The sequence below is a fragment of the Aethalodelphis obliquidens genome, unplaced genomic scaffold (assembly GCF_003676395.1).
Source record: "Aethalodelphis obliquidens isolate GAN/ISIS:26980383/991018 unplaced genomic scaffold, ASM367639v1 scaffold65, whole genome shotgun sequence".
Classification (NCBI taxonomy): Eukaryota; Metazoa; Chordata; class Mammalia; order Artiodactyla; family Delphinidae; genus Aethalodelphis; species Aethalodelphis obliquidens.
Window position 1 is genome coordinate 2,424,031 of NW_020838009.1, and position 23,779 is coordinate 2,447,809.

Sequence of the window (23,779 nt, forward strand, 5' to 3'; positions counted from 1 at the left end):
GGGACACCGGTTCGATCCCTGGTCCAGGAAGATCCCACATGCCGTGGAGCAACTAAACCTATGTGCCACAACTACTGAGCCCGCGAGCCACAACTACTGAGCCCACGCACCTAGAGCCCGTGCTCCACAACAAGAGAAGCCACCACAATGAGAAGCCTGCGCACTGCAACGAAGAGTAGCCCCTGCTCGCTGCAACTAGAGAAAGTCTGCACGCAGCAGCAAAGACCCAACACAGCCAAAAAAAATGACCTTAATAGATTCCGAAAGTGATATAGACATTTCCTAGTTGCAGTGAACTTAAACCAGACATTAATAATGAAACTAGAAAACTCTCATAAACTACTGATTCAGAAGGTTATCTGAAAACTGCAAAAAATCTAAAAAAATCATTAAAAAGCTAAAGCAGTGCTAGTGGAAAAAAAACAAAAATTGTAGAATATTAATCCAAGAGCTCCTTCTCAGTGAAAAATAAAATGAAAACATCATTAGCTAATCTAATCAAGAATGAAGACACAAAGCACAAAAACATACAAACTAAGAAATGTCTACAGAGACAAAGCCATATATAAAAGGGAAATTAAAACAGTCATAAGCAACTACTTTGTTCATTTCTGTACGAAGATATAATCACTACAATATTCTAGGAAAATATAAATGATCAAAAGTTGACCACAGAAAAAAAAAGAATACTTAAAAAGGCCAATGTTTCCAAAGAAATAAACAGAGGAAGTTGGCAAATAACCTGTCCAGAAAAACACCAGGTAGGGACATATTCACAAGGTAATTCTATCAGACTTTTAGTGACCAGGTAACTCCAATGCAATTTAGAGTCTTCCAGAACATAATAAAGAAGGAAAGCAAGCAATCTAACATAATAATGGTAACAAAACCCCATAAAAATTGCATAGAAAAAGAAAACTAGTGTCCCATAGGAATACTGGTATTAAAAAATCCTAAATAAAATATTTGAATATACAGTCTAATATTAAAGATTAACATAAATTAATGTTAATATATTAATACATTCAAATATCAAAAGAATGTACCATAACTGGGTATTTAATTCCAGGATTTCTAGGAAGATTTATTATTAAGAAATCTAGAAATATAATTCATCCCATTAATAGATCGAAAGTGAAAAAGCATAGAATTTCTAAACATGTTGAAAATCAGTAAAATTCAACATCTAGCCCCTAACAAAATGGGAATGAATAAGCACTTCCTTAACCTGATCAGGCATATTCAAAAATGTCTTTGGGGCTTCCCTGCTGGCACAGTGGTTGAGAGTCCGCCTGCCGATGCAGTGACACGGGTTCGTGCCCCAGTTCAGGAAGATCCCACGTGCCGCGTAGCGGCAGGGCCCGTGAGCCATGGCTGCTGAGCCTGCGCGTCTGGAGCCTGTGCTCCGCAACGGGAGACACCACAACAGTGAGAGGCCCGCGTACCGCAAAAAGAAAACAAAAACAAAACAAACAAAAAAAAATGTCTTTGACACTCTGCCAAAGGTAATAACCAACATAGCTGAAATAGAGAAAGAAATGGGGTATAAAGTTGGTAAGGAGTTAAAATGATCATTATTTGCATAATACATACCTATAAAACCCAAGAAAATCAGCTAGTGTGCTATTTTAAATCAAAGAATTTAATCAATTATTTGTTTGGGTACAAACTAATATACTAAAATTAATAGCATTCATATACACATACATAACAAAAAAATTTAGGAGATTTAAAAAAAGACAAGACCCCAATTATTTACTACAGCAATAAGAAAAATAAAATACTTAGTAATAGAAGAAAGGACAAGAACTATACGAAGAAATTTTTGAAAAGCTACTGATATAAAAAAAGAGCAAATGGAAAGACATGCTCGATATTTAGATGAAAGACAACAAAATCCAAATTGCCTCTAAGATAATTTAACTGAACACCACCACAAACTAGGCAAGTTGATTCTAAAGTTCTGTAGAGGATTAAACAAGAATTTCTCAGCAATTCTGCTTCTAGATATTCATCCTATAGACATAGTCAGACACGTGTGAAATAATACCCAAGGGAGGAAATTCATTTTAGCATTTTTGACAGCAAGAAGAGATGAGAAACATCTAAACATACATCTTAGGGGCCTGGCTAATTTATAATATAACATGCCAAGGATTATTATATAATCATTAAAAGAAATGAAGCAGTATTACAGACATTAAGATGACATAAGTTCTAAGATATATTGTGTTTAAAAAATCATGGTATAAAGGATAATATCCAAAATATATAAAGAATTCATACATGGGGTTTCATACATGTGGGGGACACAGGTTTGTGCCCCGGTCTGGAAGGATCCCACATGCCGCGGAGCGGCTGGGCCCGTGAGCTATGGCCGCTGGGCCTGCACGTCCGGAGCCTGTGCTCCGCAGCGGGAGAGGCCACAACAGTGAGAGGCCCGCATACCGCAAAAAAAAAAAAAAGAATTCATACAATTCAATAGCAAAAAACAACCCAACTAAAAGCCAGGCAGAGGACCTGAATAGACACTCCAAAGAAGACATACAGATGGCCAACAGGTATATGAAAAGATGCTCAACATCACTAATCATCAGGGAAATGCAAATCAAAAATCACAATGAGATATCACTTCACACCTGTTAGAATGGCCATCATCAAAAAGACAAGAGATAACAAGTGTTGGTGAGGATGTAGAGAAAAGGGAACCTTTGTACAGTGTCAGTGGGAATGTAAATTGCTTTAGCCACTATGGAAAAGAAATAGAGGAGGTTCCTCAAAAAATTTTAAATAGAACTACCATATGATCCAGCAATTCTATTTCTGGGTATTTATCTGAAGAAAATGAAAACACATCTGCACCCCCATGTTCTCTGAAGCATTATTTACAATAGCCAAGATATTTACAAGAGACAAGACATGGAAACAACCTAAGTGTCCATGGACAGACGAATGAATAAAGAAAATGTGAGATACAGATATATAATGGAATATTAGCCACAAAAAAGGAAATAAACCTTGCCTTTCGTGACAACATAGATGGATCTTGAAGGCATCATGCTAAGTGAAATAAGTCAGACATGTAAAGACAAATACCATATGATCTCACTTATATGTGAAACAAACCAAAAAAAAAAAAAAGCTCATTTGATACAGAGAACAGACTGGTGGTTGCCAGAGGTGGGGAGTGGGGAGGGGAGTGGGCAAAACAGGTGACCATGGTCAAAATGTACAAACTTCCAGTTATTAGACAAATAACTCATGGAGATATAGTGTACATCATGGTGACTATAATTAATACTACTGTACTGCATATTTGAAAGTTGCTAAGAGAATAGATCTTAAAATTCCTCATCACAAGAAAAAGTTTTTTGTAACTGTGTGGTGATGGATGTTAACTAGACTTATGGTGATCATTTTGCAATACATACAAATATTGAATCATTATCTTGTATACCTAAAACTAATACAATGTTATTTGTCACTTATACCTCAATTTTAAAAAAAGTCAGTGAAAAAAAATCATGGTATAAAATGGTACAATTTCTCAAAAACATTATATAATTATCTCTGTATAAGAGTTCTAGAGGTATATTCCAGGAACTGTAAAAGACATTACTTCCGGGGCTTCCCTGGTGGCGCAGTGGTTGAGAGTCCGCCTGCCGATGCAGGGGACACGGGTTCGTGCCCTGGTCCGGGAGGATCCCACATGCCGCGGAGCGGCTGGGCCCGTGAGCCATGGCCGCTGAGCCTGCGCGTCCGGAGCCTGTGCTCCGCAGCCTGTGCTCCGCAACGGGAGAAGCCACAACAGTGAGAGGCCCGCATGCCGCAAAAAAAAAAAAAAAAAAAAAAAAAAGACATTACTTCCAAGAACATTGGTTCAGCAGGCAGGGGTAGGAGGAAGACTTTTCTTTTTTTAAACAGTACTCCCTTTTGATTTCTGTTCATGTACCTATTGGCTAAAGACTATTTTTACGAAAAAGTAGCCACCATCTACCATCCATCCAAATGTACGAAAGCTCCCTGGTCCCACACAAGCTTGCCAATCTTAGGCAGGTCCCCTCCTTCCTTTCTAAACTCATCTTAGCTCTCTGTCCTTTATTCATCCATAGTAATTTTAAAGTCAATCGGCAAGATCCATGAAAAACACTGCTGTGATTTAGATTAGAGGAGAATAAATACCATTACAATATTAAGTAATGTTAACTTTCACTGATGAACTTTGCATAATTGTTAATTTATTTATAACTTTTTCTATGTCCTTAATAAGGTCTTATAATTTTTCCCCATAAAACTCTTGCACATCTTTGGGGTTTTTCCTAGGTACTGCATGTTTTTTGTTTCTTTTGAAAAGAGGGTTTTATTTAATATTTTCTGGTCGGTGGTTGCTGGTACACCAAGGTTGGGAAACCCTGCTAAACCCGTATTAGTTTTAGGTTTGTCTAAGTACGTCTACTAAACTTGTCTTTTCTTATTGTGCTAATTAGGACTTCCAGTACAATGTACCCTTAGGTAGTATTAATATGGATATTCTTGTTTCAGATCTTACAAAGGATTCATATAACAGTTCATCATTAAACACACTTGCTGAAGGTTACTATTAGATATATTTTATCAATATAAAGTGACAAATATAAATATGATGCTTGCTAAAGGATACTGGTAGCTTTTATTAAGAAAATTCCTTTCCAGTCCCAGTTTGCTGTTTTGCTTTAACAAGAAACGCATTATACTTTATTATTCCTTGATACATTTTAATCCACTGAATTTCACCACACAAATGGGTCTTCTTAGCCACTGTGCACTCAAACAGTAGAGCATGGATGAAGGCACAATAGAAAAGAACTTTCCCTTCTCTTAGTGACAGCATGTTGGGCTCAACTTCCTTAGTTCAGAGCAATGCCTAAACTTGAGGAATTCCTTACTTTTTCTCACCTGTTTTTCTCAAAAAGTAGAACAGAACCAGAGTGCTGCAGATGTTACACAAATGAGGAGTAACGTCATCTTACTCAGTATTATAGGCTAAGCATACTGGATAAGCCTTAAGACTATCCAAGGTAATAATAAATATATTCTGAAGGATTGAGTGACTCAAACAATACCTTAAATATAACAAAGGGTCCCAACCCATTCTTCCTTTTCTTAGATCATCAAGTACTCAGGAAGGTTTAGTTCCTGTGAAAATACTTATGCTAATAATTCAGGTTAAGGCCACTCCAGGTCTCTCATTTTCTTACATGCTACATATCCATCACAAGGGCTGATCTTCAAATAAAGAAACAAAAATAGCAGTTTGGGTTTGAGATGCATTTACAAAGGCCATCTAGTCTCCTATTTTAATTTCACTTAGTATAAATCATGAAATAGTATGTAAATGTCTACAATTTAAATATTATAGTCAATTTCTCTGAACTTTTTCAACAGCTTTTTAATTTTCTCCCATCCTATCCATTTTCTTTCCAATAACTTCCCTCCCAACGTCTCTCCTAGGATGCTACTTTCCAACAGGTGTTGAGCACTGGTGTGTCCAAGCAAAAGGCTGCAGAACCCAGGGTTATTTCATCTCCCCTGAGATAATTCTGCATGTTCCAAGACAAAAAAATATGGTTGACGGTAACAGCCATTGCTAATTTAACATTTTTACAAAAGTAAGAAGTCTTATGAATCATAATTTCCTAAAATTAATTATCTATCTTTAACCCTTCTAATGATTCAATCTCAGAAACATGTCATGCAGTTTGAAATGAGTATATTGAGAGATGGGCACACTAATGAAAACAATATAACTATGATCATATCCTGCAGAAGAAGGAACCACCAAAAAATGCACTGGTATGTTTTCTGTTAATTAAAAAATACAAGGAACGCCTTGTATTGTCCTCCTGCCCCTTACCTCAGGGGTCCCCAACCCCCAGGCCAAGGCCTGTTAGGGACCGGGCCGCACAGCAGGAGGTGAGCTGCAGGCAAGTGAGCGAAGAAGCTTCATCTGCCGCTCTCCATCGCTCCCCATCGCTTCCCACCACTCCCCATCGCTCCCCATCCCTCCCCACCACTCCCCATCGCTCCCATTACTGCCTGAACCACCTCCCCACAACCCCCGCTCCGTGGAAAAATTGTCTTTCACAAAACCAGTCCCTGGTGCCAAAAAGTTTGGGGACCACTGCCTTACTTACACCTTCACACTATCATGAAGGCTAGAGGCCTTCGTTTTGATGGCAATATAGCAAATTTATTTTAAGTGTACTCTGGATGATCTGGATAAAATCAGTACTGCCCCATAATTTCAGTACCTAACGGCTCCCAACTGGCCTCACTGAACTGGCTCAGGGGCTGAAAAAAGACTCAACTAAAAACATCACATTTGAGATAAAATTTTAAGTGAAGATTGATCTAATCTCATGATGTTAACGGACATTCTGAGTATAAAAGCTATGGACATAACAGAGGAGAAGATCCAAAATATCTGACTAGATAAGAAATGTGAAATTTCTCCATGACATAAACATCACAAATCCTTTTTTTTTCCCCTAGCCTCTGGAGCAACCACCACTGACTTCCATTCTGCAAATGAAAAGCAAACAGGGGCTTCCCTGGTGGCGCAGTGGTTGGGAGTCCGCCTGCCAATGCAGGGGACACGGGTTCGAGCCGTGGTCCAGGAAGATCCCACATGCCACGGAGCAACTAAGCCCGTGCGCCGCAGCTGCTGAGCTGCACTCTAGAGCCCACGAACTACAACTACTGAAGCCCATGCACCTAAAGCCTAAGCTCCGCAGCAGGAGAGGCCACCACAATGAGAAGCCCGCGCACTGCAACGAGGAGTGGCCCCCGCTCACCACAACTAGAGAAAAGCCCGCGCGCAGCAACGAGGACCCAACTCAGCCATAAATAAATAAATATTTAAAAAAAGAAAAGCAAACAATAAAATGGAATATTTTATTACAAATAAGACAAAGAGCCTGTATTCTTAAAATGCAAAACTATAACAGTAAGAAAACTATTTCACCTGTCAAGTGAGCAAGATACTTAAAATTATTCTCAGAGCTGGTAAAGATGCATTAAGACAGCCAACTCTCAACACAGCTTTGCTAAAAACACCGTCTGGAAAGCACTTTCTCACAACACCTTATAGATGGCCCTATCATTGGACTCAGTAATTCTACTTCTATAGAAACAATCTGTATGAGATATGGGATTTATGTAAAAAAATGTTCCTCACACCTGAAATTTTATAGGGAAAAAAAGGATCCAAGTGTCCATAACAGTAAAATAAATTATGGATATAAAATAAGTTACATATTCACCCAATAGAGCAAAATGCACCTAATAAAGTTATTGTTTTAAAAAACAACAGTGTGAGAAAATGTTCATGGTATAATATTAAAGATATAAATGGACAAGATTTTAAAATATATACATGTATATACATATAGGAGAGAGAGTTATACTACTGTAATGGTTGATTAGGTTACTCAGATCAATGCTCATTTCTCTTTTCTTCACCCTTCCCGTCCCCTTCTGATACATACTACCTTACTCTATTTACGCTACTTAATTCTTTCTCTAATTGTCCCCAAAATATTTTTGGAACAAATGAAGTTCTAGCTGTTTATATTTATTTGATACACATATGAATATAATATATATACACAAATTAAAAACCATCCACCATCCATCCTTTTTTATGGCCCCAGTTACAGGTATTCTACTCTTAGGTATTTATCCAAACATACATCATCTACACCAGTACACAAAAACACGTTGTAGCTTTTATCATAATCCCGAATGCCCCTCAGCAGGTGACTGGATTTTAAAAACTGTAGCATAGGTACTTCCCTGGCAGTCCAGACTCCACGCTTCTACTGCAGGGGGCGTGGGTTCAAACCCTGGTCAGGGAACTAAGGTCCCACATGCCATGTGGTGTGACCAAAAAGTAAAACAAATGAACAAAAAAACCCTGTGGTATATCCATATAATGGACTACTACTTAGCAATAAAAAAGGAATAAACTATCAATATACGTAGCACATGAATCTCAAAACATGCTGACCAGGAGAAGCTAATCATGAAAAAGAAGATACTATATGATTCCATTTATATAAAATTCTAGAACAAGCAAAGATAATCAGTCACTGTGACAGAAAAGCCAATCACTACTGCCTGGGGCTGAGGAACAGGTGAACTGACTACAAAGGACTACAAGGGAACTTCTGGGGGTGATGACAACTTTCTATATCTTTTTTTTTTTTTTTTTGGCGGTACACGGGCCTCTCACTGTTGTGGCCTCTCCCGTTGCGGAGCACAGGCTCTGGACGCGCAGGCTCAGCAGCCATGGCTCACGGGCCTAGCTGCTCCGCGGCATGTAGGATCTTCCCGGACCGGGGCACGAACCCGTGTCCCCTGCATCGGCAGGCGGACTCTCAACCACTGCGCCACTAGGGTAGCCCAACTTTCTATATCTTGATTAAGACGGTGGTTACACAGGGGCATTAATTTGCAGATGAAGAAAGGAAACTGACTTCCCTGAGAAAACACAGCTAGTTAATAGGAGAGCTGATAACAGAAACAGTCTAGTTCTAGTAGAGATTTCAAGCTTTCTGTAGCAAGGACAACTGGCTACAGGAAAAGAGCGGACATGCACCCAACATTCACAAGTAAGGTGAAGGCTGCTGAGTGAATGTCATGTGCCAGTCACTATCTTTTGGTGCTTGGCATATACCAATACACAAAACAGAAAAAGATCCGTACCTATAAAGCTTACTTATTGGTGGGAGGAGGTTGCAGGGGCCGAGGGCAAACAAAAAATGGCACGACTAAATATTTAAGAGTAAACTATATGTTGTGCTAAGGGCCCCTAAAACATCTCCAAGAGTTACTGACTCTAAAGTTCGAATTCTAAAGAAGCAGGCAGACTCACTATAGAGAGAAAAATAAAATTGGATCCTTTTCTACCACCGCATAAAAAGAGAACTACAGATAAAGACCTAATTCTTGTGGTCTAATTAAGAAGGATTCCTTAAATAAAATTTCAAAAGCACAAAACATTAGGCAAAAAATATTGAATTTGATCATATTAAAATCTAAAATTTCTGTTCAACAAAGAACACTTTGGGAAAGGTTAGTAAACAGATTAACAGAATAAGAAAAAATATTTACAAAGCATAAAGTGTATAGGAGAATTAACAGAAAGAGCTTCTACAAACCAACAGAAAAAGACAACCCCAGTGGGAAAATGGGCAAAGTATAAAAACAGACATCCACAGAAAAGAAAGGCCAAAACCTTCTAAGAACACCAAGAACTGGTGCTCTCATTAATAAAGACAGAAATGTAAATTAAAATATCTGAGTGACAAAATTTATGCTGGACGTCAAGTATATGCAGACGCTTGCAGAAACTGTGTCCTTGTGCACTAATGAACATGTCGATGGGCATCCTCTCGAGAGCTTGGTCAAATTAAGTGGATGCATTTCCTATAGTCAAAATGTTCCCGGATACACACATCAACAAATTACTCATGCGGGTCAAAATTAAACTGTTACTTGTAGCTGTGAAGAGTTGGAGCAATGCATGGTTATTTGCAAGGTGGAGGGAAAATGGAGACAACCTGAGCATCCATCATAAGGAAATAATTCAAAGCATGAGGAGACTAGTGAAAAAACTGAAAACACCCAAGTTATCCAACCAATGGCAGCATGATGATAATATGTACCCACAGGGTCGTAATAAAAGCTGAACAAGGTAATGAATGTAAAGCGATCAGTCCAGTGCCCAGCACTAACCCACTCTACACCAATGTTTCCTGTACCAACCACTGTTATCCTCTAAGCTTTCACCTTCATTACTTATATTACTGAATATTAAAACACGAGTTGTTATAAGAATTTAATAAATGACATATGGAGGCAATACAAAAGTAAAGGGGAAAAAGCATGGCCTCTTAAGTCACCAGGTCTCAGTTCCAATACCAGCTTTACCACTTACTAGCTACATAACCCTGAACAAGTGATTTAACCTCTCTGCATCCCAGTGGGCATATCCTTAAGTAAAATTAATAGTGTCAACCCATGCAGTTGATTTGAAGGTAAGATAATGTAATGTAACCTTACAATAAATGTTTATCTTACTACTCATCCCTCCTCCCTCCCAAAACAGCACGGAACAGTCTCACCAGATGGAATATTGTACAACCATTACTAATAATAATTTATGGTAACCATATAACAAGGAAAAAGGCTAAATAATGTTGAGAAAATAATAAGCATGTGAAAAATGACCAGAAAGAAATACATCAAAATGGGATTGAAGTAGAGAAATTACAGGTGATTATTTTTCTGCTTTTTATTTTTCTGCAAGTATCCTACAATATGGTTATGTTACTTTTAGAAGTTTAAAAAAAATTTAACAGTAATGCTCTGCCACTAGGTGCTTTATAGACACAAGGATGGATCAAACTATGTAAATCAACAAACGTTAACAAAGCACGTTAACAGAATGAAAGATAAAAAATCCTATGATGACCTCAATAGATGCAGATAAGGCATTTGACAACACTCAACACCTCTTCATGATAAAAAACACTCAACAAATGGGGTACAGAAGGAAACTACTACACCATAATAAAAGCCATATATGAAAAAACCCCAGCAACCATCATACTCAATGGTGAAAGACTGAAAGCTTTTCCTCTAAGATCAGGAACAAGACAAGGATGCCCGCTTTCACCACTTCTAGTCAACGTAGTACTGGAAGTTCTAGCCAGAGAAATTTGACAAGAAAAAGATATAAAAGGAATCTAAATTGGAAAAGAAAAAGTAAAATGAGCACAGTATTTGACATTATCTGAAAAGGAAATTATTACAATAATTCCATTTACAACAGCATCAAAAAGAATAAAATACTTAGGAATTAAATTAACCAATGAGGTGAAAGACTTATACAGTGAAAACTAAAAAACACTGCTGAAAGAAATTAAAGACATAAATACAGCTGACCCTTGAACATCATGGGGGTTGGGTGCACCTACATCCATACAGTCAAAAATCCATGTATATCCTTACAGTCAGCCCTCCATATCGATGGTTCCACATCCATGGAGTCAACCAACTACAGATCATGTAGTACTGTAGTACATATTTACTTTTTAAATGTCTGTGTATAAGTGGACCCGCACAGTTCAAACCTTTGTTGTTCAAGGGTCAACTGTAAATGGAAACACATCCCATGTTTGTGGATTGGAAGAACTAATATTATTAAAATGTCAATATTACCGAAAGCAATCTATAGATTCAATGCAATCCCTATCAAAATCCCAATGACTTTTTTTCAGATATACAAAAACCAATCAGAAAATTCATATGGAATCTCAATGGACCCCAAATAGCCAAAACAATCTTGAAAGAAGAAGAAAAAATTGAAGGACTCATACTTCCTGATTTCAAAATCTACTTCAAAGCTACAGTAATCCAAACAGTGTGGTACTGGCATAAAGACAGACATACAGACAATGGAATAAGATAGCCCAGAAATAAAATCCTTGCATATACCGCCAAAGGATTTTTGACAAGGGTGCCAAGACTACTCAGTGGGGAACACTCTTTTCAACAAATGGTGCTGTAAAAACTGGACATCAAAATGCAAAAGAATGATGTCAGACTTTCACCTAACAGAATATACAGAAATAAACTCAAAATGGATAAAAGACCTAAATGTAAGATCAAAAACAATAAAACTCTTGGAAGAAAACTTAGGACAAAAGCTTCACAACACTGGATTTGGTGATGATCTCTTGGATATGACATCGAAGGCACAGGCAACAAAAGAAAATATAGTCAAATTGGACTTCATGAAAATTTTAAAATTTTGTACCTCAAGAGACACTACCCACAGAGTTAAAAGGCAACCCACAAAAAGGAGAAAATATTCAAAAATCCTATATCTGATGAGAAATTATTATCCAGAACATACAGAGAACTCCTAAAACTCAACAACATATAAACCTGATTCAAAAACAGGCAAAGGACCTGAACAGACATTTCTCCAAAGAAGATGTTTAAAGGACCAATAAACACATGAAAAAATGCTCAACATCACTCATCATTAGGGCAATGTAAATCAAAACACAACAAGACTACTTAATGCACTGTGGTAAATGGGAAGGAAATCCAAAAAAGAGGGATATATGTATGTGTATAGATGATTCATTTTGCTGCACAGTAGAAACACAACATTGTAAAGCAACTATACTCCAATTAAAAAAAAAAAAAAAAAAACAGGAGATACCATTCACACCCATCAGGATGGCTACTATCAAAACAGAAAATTATAAGTGTTGACTAGGTCACAGAAAATTTGGAACTCTTGTGCACTGTTGGTGGGAATGTAAAATGGTACAGCTGCTGTGTAAAACAGTATGGTAGCTCCTCACAAAATTAAAAACAGAATCATCATATGATCCAGCAATTCTACTTCTGGGTACATACCCAAAAGAACTGAAAGCAGAGTCTCAAAGAGGTATATGTACACCATGTTCATAGCAGCACTGTTCACAATAGCTAAAACGTGGAAGTAACCCAAGTGTTCAATGATGGGTGAATGGATAAACATAAGGTGGTCTATATATACAATGGAATATTATTCACCCTTAAAAAAGAAAATTCTGCAATATGCTACAACATGGATGAACATGAGGACATTATATTAAATGAAATAAGCCAGTCAGAAGAAGACTAATACTGTGTGATTCCACTTATATAAGGTACTTCGAGTAGTCATAGTCATAGGAACAGAAAGTAGAATAGTGGCTGCCAGGGTCTGGGGGGAAGGAGGAGTTACTGTTTAACAGGTAATGAGTTTCAGTTTTGCAAGATGAAAAGAGCTATGGAGATGGGTGGTGGTGACAGCAGCACAACCATGTAAGTGTATTTCATACCACTGAACTGCATACTTAAAAATGGTTAAGATGGTATGTTTTATGTTCTGTATACTTTACCACAATAAAAAAAATCAGAAGTAATAATAATGATCTGCCACTAGGTGCTTTATAGATGGATAGGTATATAACAAATATTTTAAGATTGCATTGAACAAAAAAGTAATAAACTTCAAACCTAAACAGCATCATCAATGAATTTATTTTTAAAATTAGATTATACTCTGAAGAACTAGGTTCTCCCTAATTCTAACATTTAACCTGTGACAAATAATTTACTCATACAGCCTCATATTCTTTACCCATAAAGTGGGGCTAAAATGAACGCCAGAGTTGCTGTTAGGCTGAAATGAGATAATATGGAAACACCGAGTAGACAACAATGTTTTTAAAACTTCAAAGTTTGCAAGGATACAAATATAAATTCATTAAATATCAAAAGGAAACATTTAATGGTTAGGAGCTTGGACTATGACATTAGATCTATATTCAAATTTCAGTTCTACCGCCAGAAACCTGTGTGGCTGTAGGCATTTTATTTCACCTGCCTAAACTTCATCATCTTCATCAACAAAATGAGGGTAATGACAATAGACCTCACGGAGTTCCAGTGTGAAAATTAAATGAGAAATCATATAGGGCATTGTGCTTGTCACAAAATAATGACTCGATGTTCTCAATTATTATAATCTTCTTTGAAACTACTTCTTCAGTTAATGCAACCGAATATTTATTATAATTAAGAAACCTTTTCTCAGCATCTTGTCCCAGCTACTATGCTTCATACTAAGATCCAAAGGTAGGAAAGATGCATGCCCTACCCTCAAGATGCTCACAAACAGCAAAGGAAGCAGAAATATTTTTTAAAGATCATAAAAGGCTATAACACATAATAAAAATTCAGCTTTATACATGTTACTACGTGAGCAAAGAGTAAGAGTAAAGGGACTGGTTATAGTGAGGAATAAATCAATATCTCAAAGGAAATCATGTTTGAGTTGGATCTTAAAAGAAAGGGGATGTTCTGTCCATTAATGAAGGAAAAATACAAAATAAAGAATCAAAATAATAGGGTTCTGAGGCAACTGAGAGCAGTCTCATCAGATGGACTCTGAGTTGAGGGAGGCAGGTCATGGAAGGAAGGAAAGTTAGGGTCCGACTGTGAAAGGCTCAGCACAAACAGCTTGTTCAAGTATTTGCACTTTACGCACAATGGGGAAATCAAGAACATAATCAGACCTAAAATCTAGAAAACTGATAAAATATGAGGCTTAGGTCAACTTAAAGGTGTCAGAAATGACTTCCTAGGAGATATGTCTTGAAAAAGGAGTCTGTCTAGTGGACAAGTCCAGGAGGACTGGCATCCCAGCCAAGTGTGGAACACAGCAGAGCTGAGGCCCTCAAGAGCCCAGTGTCTGCAGTACAGGCCATTCTGAGCAGGAAACAGCAAGAGGTGATGCAAATGAGGAAGGCCGAGGTATTGACACCCTGAACAAGGGATTGGGAAAGCATCGGCAACAGAAGAAGGCTTTCAGTTGTGGAACATCTGATAAGATAGTGTTTTTGAAAAACATCTCTGACACCAGTGACGGGAAGAGGAAACAGACTAGCAAGACCAGGAGACCAGAGGCCCCAATTAGGAACCTGCTGCCACTGCAAAGGCAGGAAATTACTCAAGGCTAAAACCCAGGCCAGGTAGGGAAGAGCAGACATTTAAGAGGACCATTCAATCTATCCAGTCTAGGATACTCCAAACACATTTACCTTCCCCTCTAGCCACAGGATTAAAATCTCAATGCTGGCATTAGAGGCCCTCCTAGTCTGGGCCTCTCTGCCTTTTCATTCCCTTTCCCCCAAAACTCTACAGTCCCTCTGTTTTGACTCCCCTCTCTGCCTCACCAAATCCCATCCAACTTCCAAGGCCTGACCAATTCCATACCCTCCATAAGGCCTCCCTGACTCTCCCTCAGTGACTGCCCCCTCAAATAAGGTCTATCATGTTATTAATTAAACATTCCACTCACATGGGGCTGAGCTGTCTTCTGTCTGTGATACCTCTCCTATTATTTGGTACTATTGTTTTATTCTTTAATGGTTATTGACACTTTTCTGTGCCTTGTCTGTATGTTTCCATCACAGAACTGCAGAGAAATGTGAAACATGAAAACAGCTAGACAACAATCCAAGCCAAGGCGAGTGCCACTAGAAAAAACTCACTGTAGAACTGTGGACTATGGTTCTTCAGAATCAGTTACTTCTTCTGTAAGGCTGTTATTATGTGAAATAAAATAACAATGGTAACAGTGGTAAACTGTACCTGCCAATCTGCTACCATAAGAAGATATATAAGAAAGAATAAATCAATGTAGATTGAAATGAGAATGTAGTTATGAGAATGAAGAATTCTTGGAAGTACATATACAGCATAACATTAACTGCTAATTTTTTAAAACTAACTTTATTTTCAAAGAAGTAACTTAGGCAATGGCCATTTTCCTATTCTACAATAAATCTTATGAGGGAATAGAAATTGACAAAGACAAAGTTATAACTTAACAAATAGTTCCTAGAAATCATGGGTTTCATAAAACTGAACTGTAATAAATAAATAAACAAATAAATAAATAATGTGTACCTAGTTGCAACTTCAAAGGCAACCTACACATGAAGAAGACTTACAGTTTGGGCTTATGTCTGTCTGTAGTGACAGGAAGAACTCCAGGAGAACTCAAATTTCAATGCCAAACATGTCACAAGAGGTCAGAGGTCACATTTTCTAACTGGGGTTTGACCCTAAAGTAAGCAATACATGTAATTAATTGATGCCCTAATCTGAAACATTAACTTGAATGGGACTAAGTCAACCAATCCAATGTTAGTCTAATCATGCTAGTCACAAACATGGTTACCTCTAGAAACACAAAATCAAAGTTGTTCAAGACAGGAAAGAAAGTTTCAACTGCTTTTTCCAACAGTAAACAAAAAAATTAATTTGACCTCTCCCAATGACACCAATAATGTTAGCCAATAATGCTGGCAGAGACTAATATAAAATCCATACTTATTTCAAAAATATGTCTTTAAATTATAACTATTACTTAGAATACTTATGAAACTCTAATGTTATATTATAATTATCCAAATTAGATATGAATTATTTGTTTGGATTAAAGAGGAAAAAATGACATGTAACTTATTTTTATTGGATATTAAAATATAGGTGACGTTTTAAAACATAACCTGACAATGAGTTATGAATCATATTGGGAATCCTAGGGATTCAAAGTTTAAATTTCATTTCTGTTACTGATTTCATTGTCATATGAATCTTCACCTCTTTGCTCCTTGATTTAAAAACTGTAAAACACGGGCTAACATCACGATTTTAAACATAAAAATATTTTATAAATATTTGTTTTATATAAGTGCTAAGCAATCAACTATTTCTAAGTTTTAATTTCATTACACCTATCCAAATGTCAAAAAATTGATGAATTCATATGTGCTACTTATAATTTAGCATTTATAGACCTTTAAAAGAGAAGCTACTCTTGCCTATGCTTATGTTCATCTAACCTGACTAACGTATATTCTTTTTTATGATAAAATGAATCATTTGTTTCCATCTTATGATGACTAGAACATCACAAAACATCTTTCAGTTTCTAAAAATATAAAATGTTTTTTTATATTTTATAAAATTTTGGAGAGGCCAAAATTTATTTGTGCTTATTTAGTTTCCAAGTGCAGACATGTATGGAATTTTATATCATCATTAAATCAAATTTATAAACATGAGCTTTTAAATCAGAGGCATAGGTTACCCATTAATTTTAAACAATCAAACTTCATCCCATACATGTATTTTGATTTCAGATTGACTCTTTTTATAAAAACACATCCCCAAATAACAGAACTTGTCAAAGAAGTTTCTCTTAGTGATGTTTTTTAAATACTTGAAATATTCAATAAATCTCAACAGTGATTCTCTAATTTACAGCACCTTTTCTACTCCTTTTTGAACAGAAAACTAGCAGGTTAAAAACAAAAAAAAAAGAAAAGTAAAAAAAAGTGGTAAAAAAGACTCAGGACTCTTTTTCCAAGGGAGGTGTACTGACAACTAACAGGAGGCTCCTGCTATGAACCCTGAAAGTTAGACATCATCATATTAGGTGGAAGAAACATTTGCAACACAGAAAAATTATCCTATTTTGTTAAAGAAATTGTTATTAGTCCCTAATTGTTCGATTAACTTGGAGGACCTGAAGCTTCTACTCATGAAATTTCTTTTTAAATTTCAACACAAATTTAATATTTTAATGATCCTTTGAGGATGATACTGCTGTAGATTCTGATGTGTCTAGTGTTACATACAAAAATGAAAAATGTTCCTTGAATTTGCCTCTGCTAGAAGGAATTTTTACCACTTTTAGCTCTGCTTTAGGACTTCAGAAAATACACAGTACCTTTAACAACTTTTTTTTTTTGAGAAAAACGGCAAGACTGCTGTGAGCTGGGAAGATGGTAGAAGTAACATGGTTTTTAATGTCTCCCAAACCCTCTACATAAAGTTACTAGAAGAGTTAGCCAAAGCAAACAAACAACCCAACCCCTGCACAACATAAACAACAAAATTAAGTGATGAGAATCCCCATGAATCCCAAAGTCTCAGTAGGTGAGGACAAATCTCCAAGAGCTGCAATCGCAATTGGTATTGACACCTGTGCAGGAGAAAGCAAGGGACACAACAGACCACCTAATGGAAGTGAGTAGAGGAGGATAAAACAACCAACAGGCAGTCACTGAAAAGCAAAGTGGGCCAATTTGAGAACAGCAGTTGAAACTGGGTAGGGTTTTACACACTTCCATTTGCAGGTAATTGATGGTAATTTGTGAATTCATGGTAAAGCCTTAAGGGGCTAGAACATAGTGAGACCTATGAACGCTCAAAATTAATAATCCAAAGCTCCCTTTCAGTACAGAGCTCCACAGTGTAGAGGAATTGCTAGTAATAAAAGTACCAAACACTACTGAAGTCTGGTCATAAAGATCTCCAATGTAAGGACAATGGGTACAAAAGAAATTACGATTCTGGAAGAAGGTACAGAAGAAGCAGGAAATCATGGTAAATATGAGGCCATATTGTTAAGCTCTTCATAAAAGTGACATAAGAAGATGCTTTAGAGCCATATCTAGAAAAACTATTCTCAACCACCTTTCCCTGACACAAGTTCTGGAAGCTTGATTTCACATGAAAGGACTGTGGTTGAAGAAGCAGGACATCCTTAAAATGAAAGCATGCCTGAGCGATGTGCCTATAACACAGATGAAAACTGTAACTACTATTTTAAAACACGTGAAAAGACGTTAAGAAGATGATGCTAAGATATAGGAAAGATATAAATCAGAATTAGAAAAACTCAGAAATGACTTAAACATGCGAAGTAAATGAAAAAATTCACTTCAGAAGTAAAAAGTCCAAAGTAAAAGGCACACAAGAGTGAGTACATAGCAGAAAAAGTCATAAGTAGAAGTTGTAAAGAAAGAAAATATTAAAAACCAAAAATATATAGTAGCTTTATTTATAACTGCCCAAACTGAAAATTACAAATATAGAAGATAGGAAAAGAAACCAACACAGTATAAGAGAAGGTCCCAATAAATGACAACTAAACAAGATAATAAAAGTCCATGGATGATATATATACAATTGACCCTTGAACAACACGGGGGTTAGAGTCCGCCTCACCCCCAACGCAGTCAAAAATCTCTGTCTCCCTTTACAGTCAGCCCTCTGTATGTGCGGTTCCACATCTGGATTCAGCCAACCATGAATCACGTAGTACTGTGGTGTGTATTTATTGAAAGAAATACGCATATAAGTGGACCTGTACGGTTCAACCCATGTTGCTCAAGGGTCAAACTGTTATCATTTTTAAAGTAAAATTTTCAATATTTCAAAAAAACATATTAAAGGGACACTGTATACCCAACAAAACAACCTAGAATGACCAACACCGAGACACGGTCAAGTTCCTAGACTTCAAAGAAAAAAAAATCTTTGTGAACCTAGGCAAAAGGACAAAGTCACAACAGAAAGAAAATCAACTTGTCAACAGATTTTTGATGGCAACGCTTTAAGCCAGAATAGATAAGATATATAAGAACCTCAGAGAAAGAAAATAAAAGCTAAGGAGTTTATATCCAACCAAATTCCCTTTTAAGTAAAAAGGCTGCAGACCAACTGTTATTATAACCTGCGAGAACTCAAATATTTGTCCCCAGGAAGTCTTGCTTATGAATCTACTAGATGGAGCTGCCACTATGTAAAACTATGAAGCTTCCTCAGAAAATTAAAAATAGAACTACCATATGATCCAGCAATTCCACTCCTGAGCACTTATCCAAAGAAAATGAAATCACTATCTTAAAAAGATATCTGCGGGGCTTCCCTGGTGGCGCAGTGGTTGAGAGTCCGCCTGCCGATGCAGGGGACGCAGGTTCGTGCCCCGGTCCAGGAAGATCCCACAAGCCGCGGAGCAGCTGGGCTCGTGAGCCATGGCCGCTGGGCCTGCGCGTCCGGAGCCTGTGCTCCACAACAGAAGAGGCCACAACAGTGAGAGGCCCGCGTACCGCAAAAAAAAAAAAAAAAAAAAAAAGATATCTGCACCCTCATGTTCATAGCAGCACTATTTACAACAGCCAAGACATGGAAACAACCAAAGTGTCCATCCACAGACAAATGGATAGAGAAAATATGGTATACATGCACAGTGGAATATTATTCAGCCATAAAAAGAAGGAAATCCCATCATTTTGTGACAACATGGATCAATCTTAAAGGCATTATGCTATGTGAAATAAGTCAGACAGAGAAAGATAAATACTATATGATCTCACGTATATGTGGATTCTTAAAAAACTAAACTCATGGATACAGAGAACAGACTGTTGGTTGCCAGAGGCAGGGGCTGGGGGTGGGCAAAATGAGTGAAGGTGGACAAAAGGCACAAACTTCCAGTTATAAGATAAATAAGTTCTGGGTGTGTAATGTACAGCATGGTTAACAATACAAAATTGTTAAGAGAGTATAAAAAGTTCTCTTCACAAGAAAAAAAATTTCATAACTAGGAGAGGTGATGGATGTTAACTATATTTACTGTGGTAATCATTTCACAATATAAACATATATCAAATCATTATGTTGTACACCTTGAACTAATACAATGTTATATGTCAACTGTATCTCAATAAAACTGCAGGGGTGGGGAAGTGAAAAACTTTTTTTAAAGAATGTACTAGAGAATGAACTTTAGATATCAGTGGTGAGCATGAAATACACACTTACTTGGAGAAGTAAGACTAAATGGCAGTTGTAAGGAAGAAAGTATAATACATAATTGCTATTTTCTGTGACAGTTTAGAATTTGCACAACTGTTTAAAGATGGGCAAGACAACTTATATGGTTTCCATGAAATGTATTATTAGTTAAGTGTTGATGCTATTATTCTCAGACAGCCTGGGATGAAACAATTGAGTAACTACATGATATTCTAAAATGTTATTATCCATGATGTCCTAAAGAATCATGACTCTTACTGTGTAAGAAAGGAGTTAAAGATTTTAGATAGCTCAGTAAAAACCAGTAGCCATAAATTCAAGGGGAAAATATCATTATGAATTCATAATGTAGTTTTTTTCTTTTACAATTATATGTATTTCCTAACTCGTCCACTAAAAGACCTAGAAAGAGAGACCAACCTGGCAGCAATGAGCACACTGAAGGCCAAAAAATGCTCTTGAAACATAATTTCTAACTGCGAGAAACCAGAGACCCTTGGAGAAATCAGTGGTTCCAGGACTGGAGCAGGGTGTATCCTAGATGAGCCTGAAAAAATTCTGTCATGTCAGAAAACAGAGAGGAACTTCAGGGGCCAACGTGAAGAGGCTCCAAATTGTCAAAGAAGGGAAAAGTTAAGCATCAATAGGGATTATATCAGAAACAGACTGATATATATCAAATGGATTGAAACGCATGAATTCCAAATGACAAAAAAAAAAACCTAATTGGTTGCCATTAGAGGATGCTATTGTGAAAACTGGTAAATAAAAGAATCAGTTATTCTACCTTTCTGATATGAACGATAACACATGATAACCATATACTACATGATGGGAAGTTTATGTCCTTATAGAATTATTCCAGTTAAAAAAGAAAAGATAAAACTAGATTATCACTATTTTGCAATCCTTAATGAATTATTGGATCTAGCCACTGCATACCAGGCTTAGTACTAACCTCACCAGATGAAATACATTATGGCCTCCTGAGGGCAGAACACATCACCACCTATGAAGAAGTCTCACCCCCACCCCCAAGCCTTAGGATCAACTATTAATTTCCATGAGATGCAAAGGAATGAGCAGCAGGTTAAAGTACACCACAGGGATGAAACCAGTGAAGGCAGGCTATAGGAAACAACAGAGCAAATGAACCAGGTCCTTAGATAAATAAATTGCAAAGGAAAACAACAAAAAAAGATGAATGAGAAACCTATAGATTAAAAGTGACTTAAAAGACATTTTAAATAAAAACAAGCAGAACTAAAACATTATACAGAGGTAAAGTATGGTGTTTAGGATGTGCCAGGCTTCAAAATATAAAGAGCCATGACCCCAAAGCCCAAAACTTAATGCGTGACTGAAGCTGTACAGTTTGTATTTTTATGGAGTCACTCACCAGTCAAATATAGAATGAAACTTAATGACTACATATACATTCTTCACATCAACTCTACTAAAGCCTTCAGTAACTTAAGATATTTGGATAAAGATTAAAGATACCTCTATGTTCAGACTTAGTTGTAACTAAGCAGAGTACCTTGATTTAAAATTAATCTAAAGCTTGAAAAGTATTTACCTATTTAGAATACAGAATAAGATTATTAGACTTTAAAGCAAAAGATCTGACTTCCTGTCATGGTCCAATTCTTCTTCCTAACTTACCTTGGCAAGGGTTACGAGCAAGGAAATTAACACTGCTGAGAAGCCAAGGCACTGGGCTAGGCAATTATCTAGACAGCTCCTTCCCAGGGCTGACGGTCTGGCAGGGAAATAATTACACATGTGACTAGTGTTATGAAAGAAGTACAAGATGCTCTAAATGCACCCCCGTAATAAAAAGGAATATGACATACTCTCAGATGAGATGAGGCAGAAGAAACACTGGGAACCACTCAAACACTTACCCTCTGATTTTCTCAGTATTTTTTTCATCTTTAGATAAGACTGATGAAACATGACTATTTGGCAGGTAAATGAATTTATTCATATCTATCTTAAGATCTATGGATGGACCTTAGGACAGAAAGGTAAATAAGCCTTGGCACCCTTAAGGTTGTACTGATGAGGAAAGGAGGAGAGAGAATGTTTATGGACAATCCATTGTGCACAACGAGAAGAGGTGTGCAGTGCTGTCAACAGCCTCTGCATCGCTCACAATTTAACATGTATACACATGTACACACGTTACAGTCATCCAAAGACTACTCTGACACCCATATCAGCAACCTTGTCAGCCAAACTCTATACATGTCACCTGGAGATTCCCACAGCTTCCTAGAGAATGTCCCTAGAGCTTTCAGAGAAAGACGCCATGCATTGATAAGAAGTAATAGCCTGTAAAGTTGAAATAGCTCAGTCAAGATTAAATGACTTTAATTTAAAAAATTAAATCCAAAGATTTCTACATTCTTCTGTAAGTAATTTTTGATATACATAAACTATGGGTTTTTTAAAAATCCCAACCACAGGAAAATCCTTAAGGCTTTTTTTCCTTTGAGGTTGTTAAAAAAAAACTTTTATTCCAATATCACCAATATTAAAAGTAATTTAATTATTATGTACTATTTATTTTATTCTTATTTTCCACATAGCTGCTACCTATTTTTTTCCCTTCTATTCACCTATAGGAGCTAGGAGTTGTACATGGACAACTTTAAAATATTCAAAGGGTTAAATATAGAGTTAAAGCAATATACAGCATCATCTTTCTTTCTCATGTCCCTTCCCTCTCAAGTAACCTTTATAATCTTCTTCACTAGAATATGGCTAAGTGACAAAAATCTGATACTTAACTTTGTTACTTATTAATAACGACAAAAATAAGCACTTAATTAAATGGGCTTTCGTAAATCATCTGTTTTCCATTTTTATAGGTAGCATCTAAAGAATGTGTTGGAGAATAAGTATAAAGAAATTCTATTTAAATTACGAAAAAATATCAAACATTTTAAAAGATTAACTTTATTCCTTTAAAAATACCAAACACAACAAAATCAAGTTCTATTTGAAGACTCCCTTATAATTAGTACATAACATGTAAATACAGTATTCATACAGTAGTCTGATTTTTTTCTATTCTGAATCTTGGACTGCCAAGATAAACAGCATTGGAAAATTAAGAACTTTCTTCTGTCAACTGAAGATATATTTACTCTAACTTCTAAAATATAAAATGAAATTGTTAAAAATTCTTGGTTAGTGTGCTACAAACTAGTAAGATGTTACTATACCTACACCAAGCTATATGGTAGCATATATTATTCATACATTAAAATGAATAATGAACAGTAGACTTTTAGATAGCTTACATAAAAGCAAGTGATTAACTAAAAGCCTTTTTAACAAAAGACTTAAATAAGGACTTGTTTTCAAGAGCTAAAAAATTTTTGAGAAGTATAAATCTATTAGTGTACTATTGGAAATAGTACACATTGATACTTTACTTATCTAATATTCATTTATACAACCTCTAAACACAAGTTGCTTGTGTATGTTTCAGTATTTATTT

The 23,779-nt window shown here is 36.5% G+C and overlaps 1 protein-coding gene across 14 annotated transcripts in view; it reads right to left on the reverse strand.

Annotated features, from left to right (window-relative positions):
- ZMYND11 (zinc finger MYND-type containing 11) overlaps nucleotides 1-23,779 on the reverse strand; it is a 149,368-nt gene that overhangs the window by 70,092 nt on the left and 55,497 nt on the right. Inside the window, exon 2 of one of the 14 annotated variants that reach the window (XM_027089326.1) lies at nucleotides 15,606-15,719. The exons of 12 other annotated variants lie outside the window; for them this stretch is intronic. Coding sequence is in view for 1 of the 2 variants with exons in the window: in XM_027089323.1 (XP_026945124.1) it covers nucleotides 14,951-14,952 (2 nt within the window). In the remaining variant the exon portion in view is untranslated. Of the gene's footprint in view, nucleotides 1-14,950; nucleotides 14,970-15,605; nucleotides 15,720-23,779 lie in introns of those variants that run through there. One more of the 14 variants, XM_027089323.1, reaches the window with a different exon arrangement.